This window comes from Sinohyriopsis cumingii, chromosome 16 (genome assembly GCF_028554795.1).
Source record: "Sinohyriopsis cumingii isolate HCF-2022 chromosome 16, ASM2855479v2, whole genome shotgun sequence".
In the NCBI taxonomy this organism is placed as follows: Eukaryota; Metazoa; Mollusca; class Bivalvia; order Unionida; family Unionidae; genus Sinohyriopsis; species Sinohyriopsis cumingii.
Genome location: NC_142976.1, coordinates 62,122,192 through 62,147,282, shown reverse-complemented (window position 1 = coordinate 62,147,282; position 25,091 = coordinate 62,122,192). Strand labels below are relative to the sequence as shown.

General features: G+C 36.3%; 1 protein-coding gene across 2 annotated transcripts in view; it reads left to right on the top strand.

Moving 5' to 3' along the window:
* The window catches only part of LOC149780552 (protein FAN-like), a 104,284-nt gene that overhangs the window by 12,490 nt on the left and 66,703 nt on the right, over nt 1-25,091 (top strand). The window contains exons 5-11 of one of the 2 annotated variants that reach the window (XM_089937585.1): nt 349-442; nt 2,633-2,746; nt 3,398-3,583; nt 7,463-7,534; nt 12,960-13,068; nt 17,841-17,934; nt 23,723-23,805. In XM_089937585.1, coding sequence (XP_089793711.1) covers nt 349-442; nt 2,633-2,746; nt 3,398-3,583; nt 7,463-7,534; nt 12,960-13,068; nt 17,841-17,934; nt 23,723-23,805 — 752 coding nt within the window. Of the gene's footprint in view, nt 1-348; nt 443-2,629; nt 2,747-3,397; nt 3,584-7,462; nt 7,535-12,959; nt 13,069-17,840; nt 17,935-23,722; nt 23,806-25,091 lie in introns of both variants that reach the window. The other variant, XM_089937584.1, reaches the window with a different exon arrangement.

Below are 25,091 nucleotides of genomic sequence, written 5' to 3'. Positions count from 1 at the left end.
TATAATGGTGGATTACTATATTTTATGACATAACGATGGATTACTTATATTTTATTTTATAATGATAGATTACTATATTATATTTTAATGAATTACTATATTTTGTTATAATGATAAATTACTATATTTTATTATGCTGTTTAGTCATGAACAACGAATCATATGAATTCACATAAATTTGCTAATGAGTGACTGTTTATCATTTGATTGAAAAATTTAAAATAACTGTAAGAAAAGTTATATTTAACAGTAAGGGCTTCATACTTTTCAGGTAAACAGACAGCTGTGCAATCAGTATAATGTCTGTTACATGTTTTACAGTAATTTAATTTTTGTTTCTCTACTCAGGATTGATTTAGCAAACAAAATGCTGAAGATTATCTCAGACCAGTTTGTGGAAATGAAACAGAAAAACATCATCAGTCCATACATCTTTAGGAAGGTAAAACATACGATGGACTAGTTTGAATAGATGCTTGACGAAGGCTGTGTTTTGCAGCTACTTTTTTGGTTGTACTATCTGATATAGATTTGCTTGAATGAAAAAAATTGTAGATTACTTAGTCTCAGTGATCCTATAAGTTGACTAGGTCTTATTGAGAAATTTTTTTTCCCCAAAATGTATGTAGTAGTCATATATTTATGAAATTTAATATTAAAGCATTATAGTAAAGTATAAAATGTTGTAACAAAAAAATAAATCATCAATATACATGATTTAAAAAATTGCCAGAAAACATGTCGTTTTGAGTTCTGTATTTGCTGTTGCTTCCGTTTTAGTCTTATCATTCCTTGCTCCGTTAGTTTTCTCTGAAAATATTTATTATGAAATGGATGTTTTCTTTCAGAAAACTATAAAATTTAGCCCAGTGGCTGTATGTTATTCCACTATGTGGCTTGTAAAAAGTATTATTCGACAACAAGCAGACCTGCTACCTCAAAATACAGGACACTTAATTGATGTGCATTACCTGTCAAGTTCAGTGGTAAAGATGTATTTGATTAGGTCCTGAAACAAATGTTTAGGGATGATAATAAAAGTTTGTTGTTGCTAGTATCTTTTTTATTTTAAAATAGGTCCTGTGCTACGCATGCATTGTTTTGAAAGTTAGATGTGTATTATCTAGGTCAGTGGTTAGCAACCTATTTTACATAGCATGCCAATTTTTTCCAGATTAATTACAAAATGAACGAGCATGTGCCACCAGTAAGAGAGTAACACTGTTAAAACTGAGAGCTTTGGCTGCACTTTGCATGCCACACAAAACCTCATGATGTGCCACCTTGTGACATGCGTGCCATAGGTTGCCGACCCCTAGTCTAGGTGCTTATTCTAATACCTTTAGACCCATTGCATTAAAACTTAAACTGTGGGCCATTCTTAGGATGGTTGTATATTGTGCACCAAAACTAGGTCTCTTTCGCTTACAATTCAGAATCTTTTGAAGATTTCTTTTTGAAAAAAGGAACATGTCTATCTTATTTGTCTCTACATTAGCTTCTGAAGTCTGGGTACAGTTTGGCAAAAACTGTTTTTCATGCACCAAAAGTTTATCACTGTGATATGCTTTTGAGAATATGTAATAAATCTGAGCTATTTTCCAGTACCTTTTCACCTGCTGTGCATGCATCTTAGGATGAACATATTTCATACAATTTAATTGGGTTACACTGACCTCTTATCTGGGATTTTTGAGTGGTTTTTTTAAAACATGGTGTCTGTGCACTAATTTTGATTTCATCTGTAGCCACAAACATTTTGCATAAAAACTGGGTAGCCATGACTCATTTTCTAAAGATATCTTCCCATGCAGCTCAAAGAGGATATCTTGAGCTCCAGTTTACTGACAATTATGGCTGTACTTGGATTCAGGTTTCATAAAAACATAATATAGCAGACTGGAAAACAACTTTGTCCATTTTATGCCAATTATGTGGGATTAAACAACCAGTACCAAGTCTTGAGAGTTTAAGTGGCAAAATGTTACCCATGATTTAATGGAAACATGACAGGGATTTTTTTGCTATGCTAAAAAGGTACCCATGTCCCAATGAATGATATTTAAAATCATTTAAAATTCCCAATTTTATAAATTTACAAGTTGTTTCCCCTAATTGATCAAACATATTCCTAAAAAATTGTGAGCCTAGGCCACATCCCAGGGAGACCACCAAAATCGATTGATCATATACGTCGAAGAACATAAATAATCCCTTCCAATTATTACTCTCTGAACACTGTTTAGAAAAGGAGCAATATTTAAATTCTTAAAGTGATAAGTAAAACAAACCTGTAAACTTGCCATTTTGCAGGTGCTACAAATTTTTGTAGATTTTTTTGTTGCTACAAATCAGGAAACTCGGAGACTTGGCAAAAAAAATGATTCAACCTGTAGATCAAATACAAGTCTCATGATGTTCTTTAATTCAGTGCCATCAAAAATATAATTCATTGCAAAAACTTGAAAACTTATACAAACAGTAAATTAATTCACAGTATTCTGTTTAAGTGAATTTATTTTTAAAGCGGACAGTGGACTGAAAGCTGTTCAAATTATAATATTTTCTTTACATTCTCATATTTACTGTTTTCATTTATAATATTTTATCAAAATGTTTTTAAATACAGCAGGAGTTGGGAGAGCATGTGTTCTCCCTGAACTATGTAACTGTGGATGACTGCCTGCCCCAGATGTGTCAGCTTCTCCGAGCTTCCACCCTCCCTCCTGCAGATCAGAATGCTATGGTGAGGATAAGTTTCTTTTGAAAACTGCGGTCACATTTTAATATATTTTCTACTCTTTCAGAAATGTAGCTGATTTTATCCTAAACCTATGGCACCATATATAATGTTGATATTATTTTCATCATTAGGAATGTTTCTGTTTTGATCCATATTCCATACATTATTTTATGTGCTTTTATGAAACTTGATATCTGCATGATGCTGTTAGTGATTTTGGCCACTGACTTCTTAGTCACTTCCATGGGCAGAGAGGTGGCATGGAGGGTAGTGGTGGGATCAATGGAGGGTGATTAGGGGAGTTGTTTTGAATACAAAACATTGGGATGTAATAGAAAGCCCTCAGAGCTGGTGTAGTCATAAAATGTTATCACCAAATTTCAGAATAGACAGTCTACTTGGCACAGACATTGTTACCTACCCTTGGATTCATAGGCTGAAGTCAACTTTGTTACAGGTGATAATGGAAAGGTGCCAATAATGCGTATTATTCCTGTAGAAATGTTTAAAAATCAGTATGTTTATGACATTTTTATGTGACTTTTTAATAATTGATTCTTCATTCTTTATTTTATAACTTGCTGTATGTTACACGCTACCCCCAGCCCCCTGCATGCCATCAAATATAGGAGAAATATAATTTGCACCTTTCAGATAAATGCCATAGTTCTGTCCCGTCAGTCTCGAGTTAAGTTCAACACAAGCTGGCTGGATGACTTGTATGAGACAATTCAACATGAAACCCAGGGGGACAAGATCACTCCGCTTATCACAAATCCAGGGCGTATCATGCTGACCAACTCCAGGCTGTACTTTCAGCCATTTAATAATGTAGATAGAGTAAGTGATATGTTGATGGGTAAAGTTTCTCAAGGAAACATGTTCACTCAAAGTGGAATACATATATTTCATATAATATAGTTTTGTATTGTTTTAAAGATGATCTAATTTTTAGAAACCCACACATGCTGTTGTATTACTCATTAAATTTATCTCACATAGAAATTTATTTTGTTTTGGATGCATTACCATGAAAAATGTGACATTGTTAATTGCTTTTTGTGTGTCTTTACTGTGATCTGTTATGGCTAAATCCAGTATTGAACATGTCATATTAGTGTGATCTTTTATGGCCAAATCCAGTATTGGTCCATGTCATTTCAGTGTGTCTATGGTGTGATCTTTAATGGCCAAATCCAGTATTGGTCCACATCATTTCAGTGTGTCTGTGGTGTGATCTTTAATGGCCAAATCCAGTATTGGTCCACATCATTTCAGTGTGTCTGTGGTGTGATCTTTAATGGCTAAATCCAGTATTGGTCCACATCATTTCAGTGTGTCTGTGGTGTGATCTTTTATGGCCAAATCCAGTATTGGTCCATGTCATTTCAGTGTGTCTGTGGTGTGATCTTTAATGGCTAAATCCAGTATTGGTCCATGTCATTTCAGTGTGTCTTTGGTGTGATCTTTAATGGCCAAATCCAGTATTGGTCCGCATCATTTCAGTGTGTCTGTGGTGTGATCTCTAATGGCCAAATCCAGTATTGGTCCACATCATTTCAGTGTGTCTGTGGTGTGATCTTTAATGGCCAAATCCAGTATTGGTCCACATCATTTCAGTGTGTCTGTGGTGTGATCTTTAATGGCTAAATCCAGTATTGGTCCACATCATTTCAGTGTGTCTGTGGTGTGATCTTTTATGGCCAAATCCAGTATTGGTCCATGTCATTTCAGTGTGTCTGTGGTGTGATCTTTAATGGCTAAATCCAGTATTGGTCCATGTCATTTCAGTGTGTCTTTGGTGTGATCTTTAATGGCCAAATCCAGTATTGGTCCGCATCATTTCAGTGTGTCTGTGGTGTGATCTCTAATGGCCAAATCCAGTATTGGTCCACATCATTTCAGTGTGTCTGTGGTGTGATCTTTAATGGCCAAATCCAGTATTGGTCCACATCATTTCAGTGTGTCTGTGGTGTGATCTTTAATGGCTAAATCCAGTATTGGTCCACATCATTTCAGTGTGTCTGTGGTGTGATCTTTAATGGCTAAATCCAGTATTGGTCCATGTCATTTCAGTGTGTCTGTGGTGTGATCTTTTTTGGACAAATCCAGTATTGGTCCATGTCATTTCGGTGTGTCTGTGGTGTGATCTTTTATGGCCAAATCTAGTATTGGTCCATGTCATTTCAGTGTGTCTGTGGTGTGATCTTTAATGGCTAAATCCAGTATTGGTCCATGTCATTTCAGTGTGTCTGTATTGTGATCTTTTATGGCCAAATCCAGTATTGGTCCACATCATTTCAGTGTGTCTGTGGTGTGATCTTTAATGGCTAAATCCAGTATTGGTCCATGTCATTTCAGTGTGTCAGTGGTGTGATCTTTAATGGCCAAATCCAGTATTGGTCCACATCATTTCAGTGTGTCTGTGATGTGATCTTTAATGGCTAAATCCAGTATTGGTCCATGTCATTTCAGTGTGTCTGTGGTGTGATCTTTTTTGGACAAATCCAGTATTGGTCCATGTCATTTCGGTGTGTCTGTGGTGTGATCTTTTATGGCCAAATCCAGTATTGGTCCATGTCATTTCAGTGTGTCTGTGGTGTGATCTTTTATGGCCAAATCCAGTATCGGTCCATGTCATTTCAGTGTGTCTGTGGTGTGATCTTTTATGGCCAAATCCAGTATTGGTCCACATCATTTCAGTGTGTCTGTGGTGTGATCTTTAATGGCTAAATCCAGTATTGATCCACATCATTTCAGTGTGTCTGATGTGATCTTTAATGGCTAAATCCAGTATTGGTCCATGTCATTTCAGTGTGTCTGTGGTGTGATCTTTTATGGCCAAATCCAGTATTGGTCCACATCATTTCAGTGTGTCTGTGGTGTGATCTTTAATGGCTAAATCCAGTATTGGTCCACATCATTTCAGTGTGTCTGTGGTGTGATCTTTAATGGCTAAATCCAGTATTGATCCATGTCATTTCAGTGTGTCTGTGGTGTGATCTTTTATGGCCAAATCCAGTATTGGTCCACATCATTTCAGTGTGTCTGTGGTGTGATCTTTAATGGCCAAATCCAGTATTGGTCCACATCATTTCAGTGTGTCTGTGGTGTGATCTTTAATGGCTAAATCCAGTATTGGTCCACATCATTTCAGTGTGTCTGTGGTGTGATCTTTAATGGCTAAATACAGTATTGGTCCATGTCATTTCAGTGTGTCTGTGGTGTGATCTTTAATGGCTAAATACAGTATTGGTCCACATCATTTCAGTGTGTCTGGTGTGATCTTTAATGGCTAAATCCAGTATTGGTCCATGTCATTTCAGTGTGTCTGATGTGATCTTTAATGGCCAAATCCAGTATTGGTCCATGTCATTTCGGTGTGTCTGTGGTGTGATCTTTTATGGCCAAATCCAGTATTGGTCCACATCATTTCAGTGTGTCTGTGGTGTGATCTTTAATGGCCAAATCCAGTAATGGTCCATGTCATTTCAGTGTGTCTGTGGTGTGATCTTTAATGGCTAAATACAGTATTGGTCCACATCATTTCAGTGTGTTTGGTGTGATCTTTAATGGCTAAATACAGTATTGGTCCATGTCATTTCAGTGTGTCTGTGGTGTGATCTTTAATGGCTAAATACAGTATTGGTCCACATCATTTCAGTGTGTCTGTGGTGTGATCTTTAATGGCCAAATCCAGTATTGGTCCACATCATTTCAGTGTGTCTGTGGTGTGATCTTTAATGGCTAAATCCAGTATTGGTCCATGTCATTTCAGTGTGTCTGATGTGATCTTTAATGGCCAAATCCAGTATTGGTCCACATCATTTCAGTGTGTCTGTGGTGTGATCCATGTCCACATCCACTATTGATCTGTCATTCCAGCTGTTTATGACTTTTTTGAAAGATGCTTGAAAAAAATCGTTGGTTTTCCATATAAGTAATGTTGACAAATTTTATGGATTCTTGCTTAGTCAGTTGGTTTGAAAAGAAACTGAGTTGATAGCACTTGAATGATAGGTCAGTAAAAACTGAATTTCTTTGGTTACAAGTTTTAAATTTATTTAATATTAATTGCCAAAAAGATTCTGTGACGTTGGTTTATGATGCATGTTTGATAGTTCAGATGTTTACACACAGCCAAAGTCAAAATGGAGTGAACAGTTGTTGCCTGATGCATGTCATAATATTGAAGTCATTTATTTGTCAGTTATTTGAGGGTCATAGTTCAAACACCTTACCAGTCAAGCATGCTGCAAACATCTGGTCAATGGATGTCAATTGCATGCCTGTGCTATACTTTGACTGTTAAGCATCAGTTGTTCACACAGTTTTGATTTTAACTGTGATATAGTCTTGGGTGTTGAGGAAATGCGAGAGATTAAAGAAAATCCAACTTTAGATGGACAACCATGTATCTCTGCACAAGTCAAAACAGAAATCAAACACAGGATTGTAGTGTTGTTAAGTTAGATCATTACCTCTATGCTATTAAGCCATTTTAATTGGTTAGCAAGACATGTTGATCAAATGCGTAGTATATTTAAGGAAATAAGATGTTGTGTAATCAGTGCCCTTGCTTACAAGTTCATATGCATTGACTCGGGCATAATCACTAATCCTCGAATTCATACCTCAGTGGAGTCAGTCCTTATTTATATTAGCCATTACAGGTTTTTACAGACTTTATATGATAAATCTGTTATTTTCTTGTTTTAGTTCCCAGTAATAAAGATAAAACTTAAAGAAGTAACCAGAATAATCAAGAGAAGATTTCTTCTGAAGCAAATTGTAAGTATTTCCACTGTCTTTCCCAACAGTATTTTCTGCTCATGAACCAGTTGTGGTTTTCTCAATCAGTGATTGCATTTTTAATCTTTGGTCTTAAATATTATGAAGATCTCATTAAAGTTCTATGACACGCATGATACATGTTCATTAACTAGGTGGTCCTGGCTTGTTACCACACAAGAGACTGTATTCTTCATCCAGTTTTGATCAAACTTGCTACGTAGGCTAAAATTACGAAGATTTTATATGAGTGCTTATCAACACATTATTTAGTGTATTTCTGATTATATTTGTATCAATCTTGTTAAATATGCTTATTTACTCAAACTGTATAATGTTTTATTATGTGTCAGATCTGTGCATATGAATGTGGTGTTCTTGCATATGATTGGCCAAACTTCTTACTACTTGAGAGACTGTTTGACCCAATTGTGATCAAAACTGGTAAATAGGCTAATATTGTCAAGATGTTGGCTGATTTGTATTAGGAGCAAGATCTATGCATCATATACCTAGATCTGTATTACCACTCATGAGATTTTTATTACCACTTCTGAGATTATTACCACTCATGAGATTCATATTACCACTCTTGAGATTTGTATTACCACTCCTGATATTTTGTATTCCTACTCTGAGATTTGTATTGCCACCTCTGAAGGTTGTATTACCACTAATGAAATTGCTATTTTAATCAAGCATGGGTAAATAAGGCCAGTATCATCAAGAGGTTGAGGTTGATTTTAAGTGATATTTATGCATTATTTATTACTTGTGTGACCTTACATCTGATTGGCTGGGCTGGACTCTGACCCTACACCTGAACATAAATGTCCAAATATTAAAAATCGGGTGGCAAGTGTCAGAGGAAACTCGGACTAATGGCTTGAGAGATAGTTTACATAGGATATGTTCTTATGGTATTACATAAGTCTGCTTAGTGAAATGGTCAACTCTTTTTTATGACATGTGATCAATATTAGACCCATCTGAGATGCTTGTTTTAAAATTCTAAATATAACTTTTTAAAAAAATCTTTCACAGATCTTGTTTTATTCAAAATATAAAGGTTAAGACAGGGCTTAGGATTCAGGATAAAAAGTATTCTGGGTTAAAAGCTGTTACCATGACACCTGTTTCTGCCAGGCTTGTTTTTGTGATGTGTCTTTAGGTATATGTGTTCCACTAAACTAGATCACTTTGGTGCAGGGGGCCCAGAGTGGTTTAGAACGCTCTCCATTACGGATCACTGCCATCTCACCTCTGTCTGCGTGGGTTCGAGTCTCGGATTCAGCTAATTTGGGTATGTGAGAAAGCTTGCCAGTAGCTTCTCATGGGTTGGTGGTTCTTTCTGGGTTTTTTCCGGGTTCTTCCTCCACCATTATTACTGGCCGCCATGTATAGCCTATCGTGTGCTGAAAATGGCATTAAACCCTACAACAACAACAACAGCAGGGGGCCTTTTGGTGTCTGTTTGGTCCAAGGCACTCACTTTTATAGATCACTCACACATCTCATATCTGAGTGAGTTTCAGTCTTGGTTCAATCATTGTGGGTATGGGGAAAAGCTGGCCAGTAGCTTTCCACAGGTCATAGGTTTTCCTGGGGTGGACACAGGTTCTACCACCAACAGATACACTGGCTGCAGATCAGTCACTTTGTAGTATATTTTAATGGAATGCAAGAGCTATAACGTCTACTATTGCTCTAAATTTGGTGAAGTAATTTACCCTTACATGCTGTAGTTTTTCTTTCCCTGGGTCTCAATTTTCGGGGTTTTGTAAAAAAAAAAAGAAGACATTTTCATTGGTACTTAAATTCATTGTTTTGCCAGTTAAAGTTTGCTTATATTGTAGGTATTTAATTTAATGGATTAACTGCTATAACTACACAAAGTACAGAAGAACAAAACTATACTGACAAAAAATGGTGGTTGCTTCAGTGGTTAAAACAAGCAATCAGTGAACTGTTAAGATTAATCACCTGCCAGGATCAATCACTGACACCTGTATGAGTATAAATCAAAAACCTGCCAGGATCAATCACTTACACTGTATGAGCATAAATCAAATATCTGCCAGGATCAATCACTTACATCTGTACGAGCATAAATCAAATATCTGCCAGGATCAATCACTTACACCTGTATGAGCATAAATCAAATATCTGCCAGGATCAATCACTTACACCTGTATGAGCATAAATCAAATATCTGCCAGGATCAATCACTTACACCTGTATGAGCATAAATCAAATATCTGCCAGGATCAATCACTTACACCTGTATGAGCATAAATCAAATATCTGCCAGGATCAATCACTTACACCTGTATGAGCATAAATCAAATATCTGCCAGGATCAATCACTTACACCTGTATGAGCATAAATCAAATATTTGCCAGGATCAATCACTTACACCTCTATGAGCATAAATCAAATACCTGCCAGGATCAATCACTTACACCTGTATGAGCATAAATCAAATATCTGCCAGGATCAATCACTTACACCTGTATGAGCACAACTTGGATCTCCATCTGTTTGGATGATGTCATTATTCCACATGTGGACCAGACATGAGACAAGCTGCAATTAGCAAGAACCATCAACATTTGAAGTCTTTAGAGCCCATCAAAGTGCGAAAATGCTAAATAATTGAAAAACAATCATTCCTTTGTTTTTGAGCCTATCACATTTACAAACCAACCTCAGAACTAGAATTTATAATAAAAACCACAGAGGATAATTAAAATCACATTTCTACAATTGATATCCTAAATAGGTCATGGAGATCTTAAAAACCAAATTCATACTAAATGGATATTTGTGGCTCGTGAAAATGTTTGCAATACAGTAGTCCCCCTCTTGAACGGCCCACCTGACCAGCGGTCACCCACTCCTTATGGCCAGAATCCGTTGGCACCGACAGGTTTGTGTTCAAAAGTACCCCTCATGAAAGGCCACCTGGCTAACGCAACCAGCGGCCAGCATATTAGTGCAATAATATAAAATTTACCCTTCACAAGCGGCCGCATTTTATTTTAATATGTATCCAGAACCAGTATTTTATTCATAACATGTGTTAAGTAATCTGATGTCTGTTTCCAGAGGTCAGGTTTTCATTACTGAAAGAAGCGTTGACTAAAGTACATGTACCACTAAGGTTAATATTATATCATTTATGCCTCATGAGAAGCCACATTTATTCCATAAAGCTGAGAAAGACTCAAATTTTAATCCATACAAAAAGGTAAGTATATGTAATCCAGTTATCCTTACTGCTGTGTTATCATAAGATGTCCGGTTTAGTCACTCTGATAATTGTTAAGATTACAATTACTGAACAGTAGTAACAGCTGAGAAGTGGCAGTATCGATGTACAATACCCAAGTCAGCAGGAAAATGGTTTGATAGCCTTCCCTTAGTAAGATGTTGAGCTTGTTCACTTTGATAATTAGTGGCTATTACTTAACTGACAATAATTGTCAAAATTACAAATCCTAATGGCCGCGAGGTCAGATCTGCGTGATGTTAATGATACATACCGAAGCCGTTTTGGCTTCTCTCACTTAGTGTAAAGAAATGTATAAAAACAATAGGGTACCAGACTGCGACTAACGAATCACGTGACAAGATCACTTCCTTTAAAAACACACTGCAATTTGTTTAGATGCATAAAAAATTGTTTTACCAGTATTGTAGTTGGCAACATGAATAACTTAATGCAAAAAGATCAACATGTCATTGAGGAAAAGAAAAATTTTCAGTTTAGCAGAGAAAGTGAAAGTAATTCAACTGACCAAAAAAGGGGTGGGGGTCGAGGATCCTTGCAGAAAACTGATGTCGGAAAGACTCCGATAAACAGTATTGTGAAAGGTAAGGAAACAATTCTGCAGAAGTGGGAAGGTGAAATGGATGGAGAAAGGAATATTGTTTGAGCCATGAGATGTTTGTATCCTGATTTGAATGACAAGGTTTTTGAATGGTTTTGCACTGCACGTGCTAAGTAAATTCCACTCACTGGTCGGATGATCCAAGAAAAAGAAACAATTTTGTCAGTTGAAATGGGATATGACAGCTTTACCGCAAGTAACGGATGGCTGCACATCTTTCAAGTCCAACACAATGTTAAGTGTTCTGTCCTTAGTGGAGAATCAGCTGATGTTAATAATGAAGTTGTCGAAGATTGGAACAAAAGATTAAACGATATATGCAGGGGATATGACAGCAAGGATATTTTTAATTGTGATGAGACTGGTTTTGTTTTTTAGACTTACCAACAGAGTGACAGATGATGTGATCTTTAACATAATTATAAGGACAGTTTCAAAACTATATCAATGGTTATTCATAACATTCTTTCGAAAGTGATGAAACAGTTTGTTTTACATTTATTTCACAACATATCATGTGATTTTTTAATGAAAACATTAAATGTTTTAGAATTAAATGTACTTGTGACTTTCTTCATATGTATTTACTATTCGCATTTGTCATCTCCCTCTAGAAAGGCCACCCTCATTATAAGGCCACTTCTCTGCTGCAATAGGGGTGGCCTTATAAGAGGGGGACTACTGTATTGGCTTTGAGAATGCTGGACTTGTTTAATTCAACAATTTCAGGATTATTTACCTGACAAACATCAGAGTGTACTGGCAGACTTGATTGATGTTGACTCATTGGTTTTGTGTGAAAATCACTGAATATGAATTTCTGTTCATTGCTGTGATTAGTGTATACACATATTGTTTCAGAATTAATTGTGCTTCTGGCAGTAGTTATTTTATGACCCTGTTGTTCATTGTTATTAAACATGCACGGATAAAATGAGACATAGTTTCACATGCATTTTAATTTTTTCCTGACTGTTTCACTTGAATGATGACGGAGTTTTAATAAGTATAAATCTAATTTTGATTTAATAGTATCATTTATTATTATTCTTTTTCAGTAATGCTAGCGTTTCAATACTTATGCTTTTCTCTATCCTTACACGACTCAAAATATATATTATCAGTTTAAGGCAGTGAGTGGAAATTATAGCTACCACATACCATTAATGTGTTCATCAGAACAATATAAAATGTTTTATAATTAGCTTTTTAAAGGTTCTAATTATAATTGTTTTTTATGGGTGATAATAAAACAGATACATGTTAAAGCTAATTTTGATTACCATATTTTAAAAAATGAGATTTGTAAAATAGCTTTTATCTCTATGAATGAACCACAGTCATGGGGGAGGGACTTTAGCAGATGTGACTAATTTTCATTGGGTTTTGAAATTGTAGTTTAGAACAACAAAATTGAAAAAACTAAGCACCCCACAAAAATTTGTGATACTGCACTATCAGAAGCAAAATTAGACATTTGTACTTGGTATTTTTCCAGGGTTTAGACATTTGTACTTGGAATTTTTTCCAGGGTTTAGAGATTTTCTGCAAAGATGGTAGTACCATTCCTCATTTGTACCTGTCCTTGAAGTCGCAACAAGACCGGGATATTCTTTATGAAAAGCTTCTGCAACAGCCAGGTTTGATCTCTCCCTCTTTCTCTGTCTGTTTTGGCAAATGAAGATGATAACCAATATAACAATAAAAGACTCAATCTTTTACACCCTGTATAAACAGTAATAGATCAGAGTAGTGAGAAAGGAAAATAACATATAGGAAAAAAATTGACCTTGAGGTCCATTGCAAAAATGCACTAGCAGTCAGATGTTTTTGAAAGTTACTAAAGCAAGAACACATAAGTTTTTGTACGTTTAGGTATACCGACCTAACTACCTGTATTCATATACTCATGTATGCATGCATGCACATGTGTACACACACACACACTGAAGGAATAGTAGTACTTGTACATGAACAGAATTGGTATTAAATAATATCATGTAGATGGACCAGTTCTGCGGATAGTGTTTGCAAATGTTTGGTGCCTCAGGCTGCTGTAGCAGTTCAGGGTGATGAGATGCCTGTGATATATCAAACCTTCGGATGTGCTTGTTATTTTTAGCTCACTTTTGTGAAGAACTATCATACTACCACAGGCATTTAGTGTTTGTGCATATAATAGCATATACATATATGCAGTTTGAGATGAGGTTTCATAGCACCCACTTCTGCAGGTAAATAAGGGCATCCTTTGTACACGTTCATAATATGTTCATGGCTGGTTAAATTTCTGCATTTGCTAAGATTTCCCTCTTGTATACATATTGTTATATCTGGAATCACAAAACTTGGTGAGGGGATGCATCTTGATCATTACTATAGCCTCATTACAAATGTAGGTGACTGTGACACTGCATCTCATAATTCACTGGCTTGAGTTAAATTTTTTGTTTAAAGTTTATGCTAGTAGCATCAAGCTTGATAATTGTTAGTGTCTCTGTTAGTATCACAAAATTACAACAGACAAAAGTGATTGTAACCTACATTTTACAGTGTACTGGCCTATGGTAAGTTTTGCATTTATTTTGAGATCATAGTTTTTCTGCACCCAGTATACATAGTGTTTTATCTAGAGTCATGAAACTTGGTAAAGTGATGCATCTTAATGAGTACTACACCCCTGTTTTAAAAGTAGGTCAATGTGATCAATATTTTATGCTTTACTGGCTTGGCTTAAATGTTATGTTTTAAGTTTATTTTTCAAGCACTCTTCATGCTTGAATCGTTACACTAGATGATTGAATGCAAATGCATTAGTACCACCCTTATATGACAGTAGGTCACTATGACTGGCATTTCACATTTTACCACCTTACGATTTTGCATATAGCTTATGACCACATAGGTTTTTTGCCTACTGTGTACATACCATACTATGGGAATCAAAAACTTGTTAGGATTATGTCTCTTGATGGGCAAATACTCTTGTTGGTAAAATAGGTCATTATAACCCATATTTTACACATCACTGATTTGAGTTACATTTTTGTATGATATTTGTTTCTCAGACACTTTTCATGCTATAATCATGAAATTGATGATATATCCATTTTAGTTACTGCAGCACTCTTTTAACAGAAGAAGCTGTAGCCAGTATTTCATCTTTTTATACTCCTGTCAAAAGGCACAGGGTATATTGTTGATGTCCATCTTTTCCTATTGATTTTTTACCTTTTTATTTCCAGACAATAACTTTAGTTTTACACTCTCTGCTTTACTAAAAGTTTTGGATGGCTTGCACTTTGGGTTAGGAAAAACCCTGTTGATTTGGGGGAAAAGGCAAAGGTTATGGTCTATGTGACTAAAGCAAGAAATATGGGTTTTTCACAGTAACATTTGTTCTAGAATCAGTTCCTTGGTGGTTTCTTGCACAAAGTTCCTGGATTGCTTATGGGGTAAGAAAGAAACCTGTTTATTTTGGGTATAACGGTCCCAGGTTCATAAGCCTGTGCAATTGGTGTCCTGAACTGGAATGGCCTTAACATATATACCTTTCCCCCAACCTCTGATTTCAAAAGTGTTTCAGAAAAATAAGGCAATCCAAGTGCCAGCTAATCCCGAATGTTACCATCAAGTGGAGAAAAAAAAACATGGATTAATGACCACAAGAATCTAATGGAGATTTCTTGGAAAATCATGTCTTTCCAACACCTGCTTATAAAACCTTCATGTTTTCCATCCAAACATTGAGATGTTAAACCTACCTGCCCTGGCTCACATCAAACAAGTTCCCAGAAAGAATCATAACAAGCAGTGGACAGAATTGCTTGGGCATGAAGGACAATCACATTAAAAGTTACTTAGGGGAAATTGAGAGTTTTCTGCCAGTGGTGTGAGCAGAGATGCATCTCATCCTTGCAAGCATTAAAGCACAAATTCTGATTACAGCCAGGGCATACAGTTCTGTGATTTTAGACATGTTTCACCAGCAGAAAAAGCACCTCATTGATTTGTATTTGTCTCAACCAAAAGCTTGGCCCTTGGTTTTAAATGGAAGTTACTGCAGGTTTGGACATGGTAAAAAAGTAGCCATTGGAGTCACTGTCCTCAGCCTCTCCAAGTACCCTTTTGTACAAGACTTACTTCCTGGTCACTTCATTTTTTAATGTTCAACTCCATCTGTCTCTACAGTTCTGTCATGATACTTTAGTTTCTCTCATGATGGCCCTTCCTTTCATTAAAAACAGTCTCCTGCACATGGGAAATCAGTCTTCTCTCTTGTCACCACTCTAATATTTGGACTCATCTTTCCATACACATCTAATACAACCCTTTCAGGGCACAAAGTATTTATCAAAAGTGGACGTAGCCAGTTAAAGGAGATCTCACTTGTTCTTGTCCATCGAAGAAGGAACACTATTTCTGTTCAGGTCCAGTTGTCCTGGATCTCTTCAGTTATTTACCCAGCCTACCAGAAACTTGCCAAAGACCAAATGAACTTCTTGTGCATATTATCAGCTCACAAAGTTAGGGCAGTTGCTACTGACATTACATTCAAGCACTTGTGTTCTCTAACTGACATTATATAAGCTATGAGATGGAGATCAAAGCCATCTTTCTCCCACTTTTAGGGCCCCGAGTAGCTGAGTGGTCATAAGCACTCACTGTTCTAGATAACTGCCATCTCATCTGTCTCTGTGGGTGCAAGTCTCAGGCTTGTCAAACGTGGGTACATGAAAAAGCTTGCCAGCAGCTTCTCATGGGTCAGTGGTTCTTCCCGGGGTTTTCCAGGATTCTTCCTCCACCATTTATGCTGGCTGCCATGTATAGCCTATCTTGTGCTGAAAAATGGCATTAAACCCTACAACAAAACCAATCTCCCACTTTTACTTAAGATCTCTTACATCCCAATGGGCTATATTCAACCTGATGGGGCCTTCATAAACAGCATAACAGGCTTCATGAATTAACTGATATTTATCAGGCCATGAGATGGAGGTCAAAGCGAACTTTCCTCTGCTATAACCTCAGAAATCATACATCCCAAAGGGCTAAATTTGATAGATTAATAGGCTTCCATTCAGCATCTTCATAATGACATGGGTTTCTCTACTTCTGTAGGATTTGTGGGTGCGAATTGTTGTCTCTAAACAAAGTCCATTCACTGATCATGCACTAAAAGTAACATGCATCTGACATGAGACTTGAAAGTACCTCTCTTGTGTCTCCTGGAGCAAGGACCAACTTTCTGTGCCTCTTTCCTATTCTCATAAGACATGCTTAGTAATTATTTGAAGACGAAACCAATTTTTGGAGCACAGTATATTTCTTTGATAATACTTACTCAGTCATAGTAAAGGCTCTCCATGCCAAGCCCTCCTCACAGTTACATCCATGAAAGTGTGGACTAATTTGCTTTGGTAATGACTGATAATTGACATGATTTGGCACCAATACCTCTGTTATGGGGAGACCACTCTTGTCTAACATCTATCTTGGCAAGCAGATGACTGTATTTTAGCACTCTTGTTGCCCAGAAACATATTGTACTCCAAAAATTTGTTTCAGATACACTGTGTACATATCCATCATGTGACTGTTTATATATAGTGTTTTTACATAGGTAAGGAAGGAGAAATACAACTACTCTCATGGTTAGAATTTATGAGCTGAAAGTGGTTTTGCGGCCTTATTGTGGTGGGATTTTTCATCCCACATTAGTCATGTGATTGGTCAATTGTGACTCCTTTCAGCCTGAGAAGTAATGAACTGGCATTGATGTTTATTTGGCCATTTTGATACTCAGATGACCAAAACTTTGTCCAATGCTAAAGACATAAGGATAATAGTATAGTTTCATCTGATGCTTTCATATTGGATAGACTTATTCTTTACTATTTTTCTTATTAGACTTATTTTATATTGTGTTTCATATTTTTAGACTTACTCTATATTGTTTTTCTTATTATTAGACTTATTCTGTATTGTTTTTCTTATTATTAGACTTATTCGATATTGTTTTTCTTATTGTTAGACTTATTCTATATTGTTTTTCTTATTTATTAGACTTATTCCATATTGTTTTTCTCATAAGGACTACCCGTGACAAACATGCATAAGTATGGAAGAAAGGTGCATGCAACTTTCCTGCAGTCTCTAGTAAATCGTATGCATGGACTAAAACTGCTGAAGGCAGGCATGCTTTTCTACAGTAGAGACTGTAGTCACAAGCCCACAGGAACTGAAATGTTGTTGTTAAAATTGGATACAAATTTTAAATGAACTTAATAAATCAGAAACCTTTCTTTGATTATACAGTTCACAGCAGTATGGCAGATAATAGTTTTAATTTTAAGCAGAATCATCATAGGTTACACTGTATTATTATGTTGATCAATGTTATAATTTACAGATGTGGTGATAGAAGACCCTGGTCCAGAAGACTGGACACTACGGTGGCAGAATGGATTTGTCTCTAACTATGAATATCTGCTGTACCTGAACAGGTAAATCATCAATTTTAATGATGGCAACAGATTAACATAACAGAATCCCATAAAGACTGTTTGAATGTGCTTTAGCATGATATCACTTGACAAGTACATCAGGGATTTCAAAATTCATTCGGATCTTGTCTGACATTGTCCCCAAAAATTATCATTACCATCAGACAGGTTTTTTTAAACCATTTCTTTCCTCAGGCACTGTCTCATGCCTCTGGTGAACAACCACCATTTGCATGCTTAATTAATAACACATCCTGATGTAAACACACACTCTAGTTAAACAGATTTTCTGGAAGTTTCTTGGAAGATGTTATATTTTATGGATTTATTTCTGTTACATGACATTACAATATGTACTCGTGTTTTAGATGGATAAGAATAGTCAGAAGTTAGAAATTCCCTCAAAATACAAATGGCTGCCACTGTCTTCCCAGGTAGACTCATGAAGCCAGACTTTAAAATTGATTTTTGAGGATTAACTGCATATCAGGACCTTGTTAATTAGTTTAATTATTAATCATTAAAAACTGTTTCATAAGCACACAAAAACACAGCAAAGACAAGTCCCACAAACATGCACAGCAATAACAGTGATAACCAATTGTGAAACCCAGCAGTAAGTGGACAAAAAAGCAAGTATGTTGCTGTTTACCTTTTTATAATTTTGAAAAAAATTACGTGTACAAAAATATTGAATTTGAAAGCTTTTAATATGCAATAAGCAATGTGTATTTTTTCCCAGCAGGCCATATTTGCATACTATCAGTAGGAAATGTCACAAAATGAAGTGAGATGTGGATGAGGAGGTGGTATATTTACAAGTGCAAATTGTTTGCCATGTCTCTAGTTTTGTGGTTGTCTTCGCTTATATGGGGCTTCAGCTTCTATAACAAAAGCTCTCGTACAGATGTTGTTGTGGGGTTTAACGCCATATTTCAGCACACGATAGACTATGCTTGGCGGCCAGTATTAATGGTGGAGGAAGAACCACCGACCCAGGAGAAGCTACTGGCAAGCTTTCTCACATACCCACGTTAGCCGAATCCTAGACTTGAACCCATGCAGACAGGAGAGATGGCATTGATCCGTAACAGATAGCACTTTCAGCCACTCAGGGCCCCCCTCTCATACAGAATCATCACATATAATTTCAAATAAAGAGACTATGGTTATTATGTTGTTGTGGAAGAAAATATGCTGTTTGAAATGCATCTGATAATTGAGATTATTTCATAAATTATGTTAGGATTAACTGTGTATCTGTCAACATTTAATCCAATTTTGTTTGTCTTGGAAGAATGCTTGCATGCATTTTAATACGGCTGGAAAGATCAGTAGCTGATTTTAATTGTGTAGAAACGGACAAAGTTCTTGCAGTAATTTAGGTTACATATATATTCTGTTGGAAATAGTAGCTTCTTTGACATGCTAGCCTTTGAGAGAAATTATTTCTCAAACTAAATAAGGATACAAATGTCAGGCAGTAAATACATGAAATACATGTGTAAACATTTTTAGCAAATGATCATAATTCATTAGGAGTACATCCATTACCATCATAAACCCAGCCCTCCCAAGCTAAAAATGTTTGCCGTCTCTTTTGGCTTGTTTTAGCAACAAGTGCTAAAAGTTCATGTGCTTGTTGGGATTGAAGTCTGATGAGAGTCATCTCCCTTTGGATAGAGCGAATGGCTCCAAATCACATCATTGGTCAGTGACTACTTTTTCTCATCCTGGTCAGCACACTTGCATCAAGGTCTTGCAAATACAGTTATGTACTTTTAATTTGTATTGTTTGTTGGCTTTTGTCCATGATTATATGCTATGTATATTTAATTTGTATTGTGTAATTGACCTTTGTCCATATGTGAGGGTAGGAGTTGTTAATTGGTAAATAACATATTACAGAGCTAATATTTGTTGTTGTTGTGGGGTTTAACGCCATTTTTCAGCACACGATAGGCTGTGCATGGCGGCCAACATTAATGGTGGAGGAAGAACCCGGGAAAACCCCAGGAAGAACAACCGACCCACGAGAAACTACTGGCAAGCTTTCTCACATCTAATATTTGTGTATGAGTTTAGATTATATTGTAAGACATTATTACACAGAGGTAAACCTGTTTACAGATATTGTGTTCAAGGTCTAGTTTTGTTTTAGAAATTAAGAATGTTCTAAATGCAAATTGTTTACAAATTTGATGGGGAAAATGACCCACATCCTGGTTCTGTTATTGTGTCTTAGCTTTTTATATCAATGTAGTTTACTTCAAAATTACTCATTCCATCTCTTTAGGCCAAAAAAAATTATATGTGTAGTTCAGGTTTACATAACTAAAAACAAAGTAGGATAGGTCAGGAGGCTTTTTTTTCTTCACGATTACAGGTATGTGTATTATAATTATGGTTCATCTTGAGTGAACATTCTGCCTTAAGAAGCATCTTTATGTATGTATGTACCCTTGGCAGCAAGTTTTGTTGATGGAAGAAGACCCCAGGTGCTCTTCAGTCCATTTTCAAGTGGTAGAACCAAGAACCTTCTGCAAACAAATGGTAATTTTCTCACAAACAGGCTCAATTGGATTTGGACCTCTGGAGTTTATGGTGACAACTCAAAAACAACACCGCTCTGGTGGCCTAGTGGTTAGAGCATCCCCACTGGATGCAGGAGGTTGTGGGTTTGAACCCTGGCCAAATCATACCAAAGACTTCTAAAAATGGTACTAACAGCTGCCTCACTAGGCGTTTAGTATTAAGAGGTTAGTGTTAGGACTGGTCAGCCTGTTGTCAGGATAATGTGACTGGGTGGGACATCATGCTACATGTCTGCGGCATGATGCCCCAGTGCTATACTTTCAACTGCCACACTGCAGACATCATAGTGACATGACTGGAAAATTGTTAAAGCTACATTAAAAATCTAAATTTAAATCACACACACAAACACCATTATGTTTTTTATGTTTTAATTTGCTGGCTATTTGTTTTAATGTACACATTTAACAGGAAAGAATTATTAAATGCTTGAGCTCTTCAATGGAAGAAACCATCTGTAAATTATTTATATTTAAAATTAAATCAGAATTCTGGGAATGACATTTACCTACATCTGATAATATTTTAAATGGGCAGTTTCATTTCAGTTTCCTGCATGGAATGAATGATGTTTTTTTAAATATAAAATCAGCGTGGTGAATTTAGTTTGCTTAATACCATCTACATGTGTCAGACTTGATTTATACTAGATACATTTCTAACCTTGTATCTGTCCTTGTCTGCAGCTGTTGGCAAAACCAAACAGAGCATTCAGTCTTCTTTCAGGCGGATGACTGGGTGTTTTGACTGAAACACGTCCATGAATGTCCAGTCATGATTTACAGACCATAAATAATTGCGACCATTGCTGTGGCAGCAGTTATTAAAGTTCACAGCGAGTAGAGTGGAAGAGACGCTTCTTGCGCATGCCATGCTGTTTATTGTTCACTGCTGTGCACATCCGTTTTACAGGCAATTGAGCCAATAAAACCGAGTATTCTGATTGCTACTTTGTTATGGTCTAAATCGGTACAAATAGTATTTGTCACAGATGGGGCTGGTGACTCGGACAATTTTTTGTGCGTTTTTTTTTTAAGCAAAAAAAATCATTAGGGTCGGTGGCTAAACACTAGAGTCGGTCGGGTAACCTGAACCACACATATCATTTTTTGGGGCCTTAACATCAGTCTGAGTGGAATCAATTTAAGTTGTGGCTCAATTAATATTTGATTTATTTATTTAAATTATTCACTGGAATTACAAAGTACTCAATAATATATTCTAAATCACTATTTTGGGATTATTGTGAATTCGTTGAAGGATGTTTTGGATTATATCATTATGATACTTAAAGACTGTTAGCACACCAACACTTCCATGCTATTGGTACGTCAGCACTGTTAAGATTTGAATTCATTTGGAACACCAGTTTGGAACACCGCTGGAATTCATTCAGAATACTGTATTTTTGGACTTAGACCTATTTGGACTATACCGGAGTTAATTCACAATACCATAAGTTTTTGTTAAATTTTCACTTTGTATTCTTGACCGCTCCAGTGGCCTAGTGGTTAGAACATCCATCTTAGAAGCGGGAGGTTGTGGGTTTGATCCCCAGCTGAGTCATACCAAAGTCTTACAGAAATGGTACTAACAGCTGCCTTGCTTTGCGCTCAGCATTAAGAGGTTAGTGTTAGGACTGGTTGGCCTGGTGTCAAGATAATATGACTGGGTGGGACATCATGTTACATGTCTGCAGTATGATGCCCCGGTGCCGGACATCACTATAAACTGCCACACTGCAAACATTGTAGTGATATGACTGAAAAATTGTTAAAGCTACATTAAAAATCCTAATCACACACACTCATACACTTTGTATTCTTGGGAAATAATTGCTGAATTTTACAAAACTTGTTGGTTTCCGTGCTTTTCTGCTTAAGACCATAATCATAACACAGTCCACTTTGTGCCTTTTCATCAGTGGAGCTATTCTCTTACCTCAGGGAGGTATCGGCAGAACAACAGGATCTCTTTCCAGTGGTTTCATAATGATGTGGGTTACTCAGCTTTGACTGGATTTGTGGAAATGAACAATTGTTTCAAAACCCAACCCATGCATAGAGGGTGTGCTAACTCTAGCCCGTATCTCACATGAAACTAAAGTATTTGTCAGTCTCTATGGCAGTTTTTATCCCCCTACTGATTTTGAAGGTGAAAAGCTGCAAGGGTATTAAAAAATGTGCAAAACTTAGGTGTTTCATTTATTAATTTTTAATTTTTAATTTTTTGTGCTTAAGGGTGCCTTCTACTGTCATATTGTATGCATTTCAAACCAAAAGAAGTTTTGTTATCGACGCATTGGCTTTATTTTCATCGATAGATGTAATTTTTCAAACAAAAGAAATAATATAGTTATTTGTATTTGATAAACTCAGAATAATTCCATAGATTTATGTAACTTTGGGAGTTATGTCCCATTGAAGTTACAAGGCTTGTAATTTTTATATTTGTAAATTTGTTGTGAGAAATATTTAAATTAGACATTGCATATATTTGATGCAGGAAACAAAGGTTTTGCCTTTTATGCATAGGATCTTGCCCCATTACTGGAAATGGACTTTTCTAGGATTCAGAAAAGGACAGTGAGTAGGCTCATTGTTTACAATAACTCCCATTTGGTTTGAAACACAAGTAAGATGACAGTGTCAGGGATTGTCAGGGTTGGTGACAAGGTGCCTGAAAACCTTACACACACACACATACACACACACACACAAGAATTTTGGCAAGACAGATATTTTCGACATGCCTCATCAACAGAAAATATTCCTTTTGTCTTCTAAATATTGTTTAACCCTTGATTAATGTCCATGACAGTGACAAATTCAACTTAATACAAAATATTATATATTGCTGTTAACTTGATATTCCCATTTAGTTATTTCCTTGTCATGACATAAATACTACCTTGAAAGAACCATGAAAAACCAACATTATGCAACAGCAGTTCTGGGTCTGTACAGTTTGCAACTGGACTGGATTATCAAGCAAGTATATAATGTACTAAAGGAATTATTTATTTGAGTCAGAATGATTGGTTTTCTGTTTTTATATGGACCTATTTAGTTTGATTTATATAACTATCTAGTTTTATGTGGACCTGTCTGCTTATATTCTGTAATTGCTAGACATGTGTAAAACAAATTTTCATCTTAGTTTCTCACTCTGCAGTAAATCTATTCTATTTCAGCCTAGCAGATAGAAGCTTTAATGATCTCACCCAGTACCCTGTGATGCCATGGGTCATACAAGACTACACCAGTACCACATTAGGTAATTTTGAATGACATTGTAAAGTTAAATTCAGAGTGGAAAGAGAGGGTGTTTCTATCATGCTTATTTCACCCTTGGAACAAATTGATAAGCAAGAGGAATAGACTGTACAGTGGTTTAACTTTATTGTTTTTCCATGTTGAGTTCAGATGAAATAGTTTCTTCCAATCATGTGGACTATGACAGACATTATGGTGCTCAGAATGCAAAGTGTGTGTGTGTGATTTGGATTTTTAACATACCGTTAACAATTTTTCAGTCATATCGCTACGATGTCTGCATTGTTGCAGTTTATAGTGATGTCTAGCACCAGGGCATCATGCTGCAAACATTTAACATGATGTCCCACCCAATCACATTATCCTGATACCAGTCCGACAAGTCCTAACTCTAACCTCTTAATGATGAGTGCCAGGCAAAGCAGCTGTTAGTACCATTTTTGTAAGTCTTTGATATGACTCGGCCAGGGTTTGAACCTGCGACCTCCTGCATCCGAAGAAGATGCTCTGACCACTAGGCCACTGGAACGGTCAAAAGAATCATTTGATGTTAAGTTCACTGATAAAATGATACTTATCCAATGGAACATTTACGTGTAGTTTATTTAAAGAAAAAATAGTCTTTTTCAGTCGAAATTCACAGGTCAGTGTATGATAAGATGGTTTTAGCTTGTTCATCAGTTATATCTGACAGCATTGTATGCCATTAACACCTTTCATTCTGAGGTCCAATCAGATGGCAGTAGTGTGGAACTTGACAATGATAAATCAGCATATGAGAATGCAGTGATGTTGATCAATATGACACTACAGGACAAGTTTTTTAAACAATTTGTCAAAGTTATATACCATTTTAAAAAGCATAATTTTCTTTAAAATCCTATCTTTTTTCACTGAATTTTCAGGTGTAAAAGGTTCATTTGAACATAATAAAGTGAAGTACACTAAAAATAACATGCAAGACATTTTTTTTAAATAACTAACTTTCAGTGCAGCTTTTCTATCTGCAGTATTTATTTTACCTCCTAAATGTAAGGACCACTCCGGTGGCCTAATGGTTAGAGCATCTGCCTCGGATGCAGGAGGTTGCGCATTCAAACCCCAGCTGAGTCATATCAAAGACTTCTAAAAATGGTACTAACAGCTGCCTTGCTTGGTGCTCAGCATTAATAGTTAGTGTTGGCATTGGTTGGCCTGGTGTCAGGATAATGTGACTGGGTGGGACATCATGCTACATGTCTGCGGCATGATGCCCCAGTGCTAGACATCACTGTAAACTGCCACACT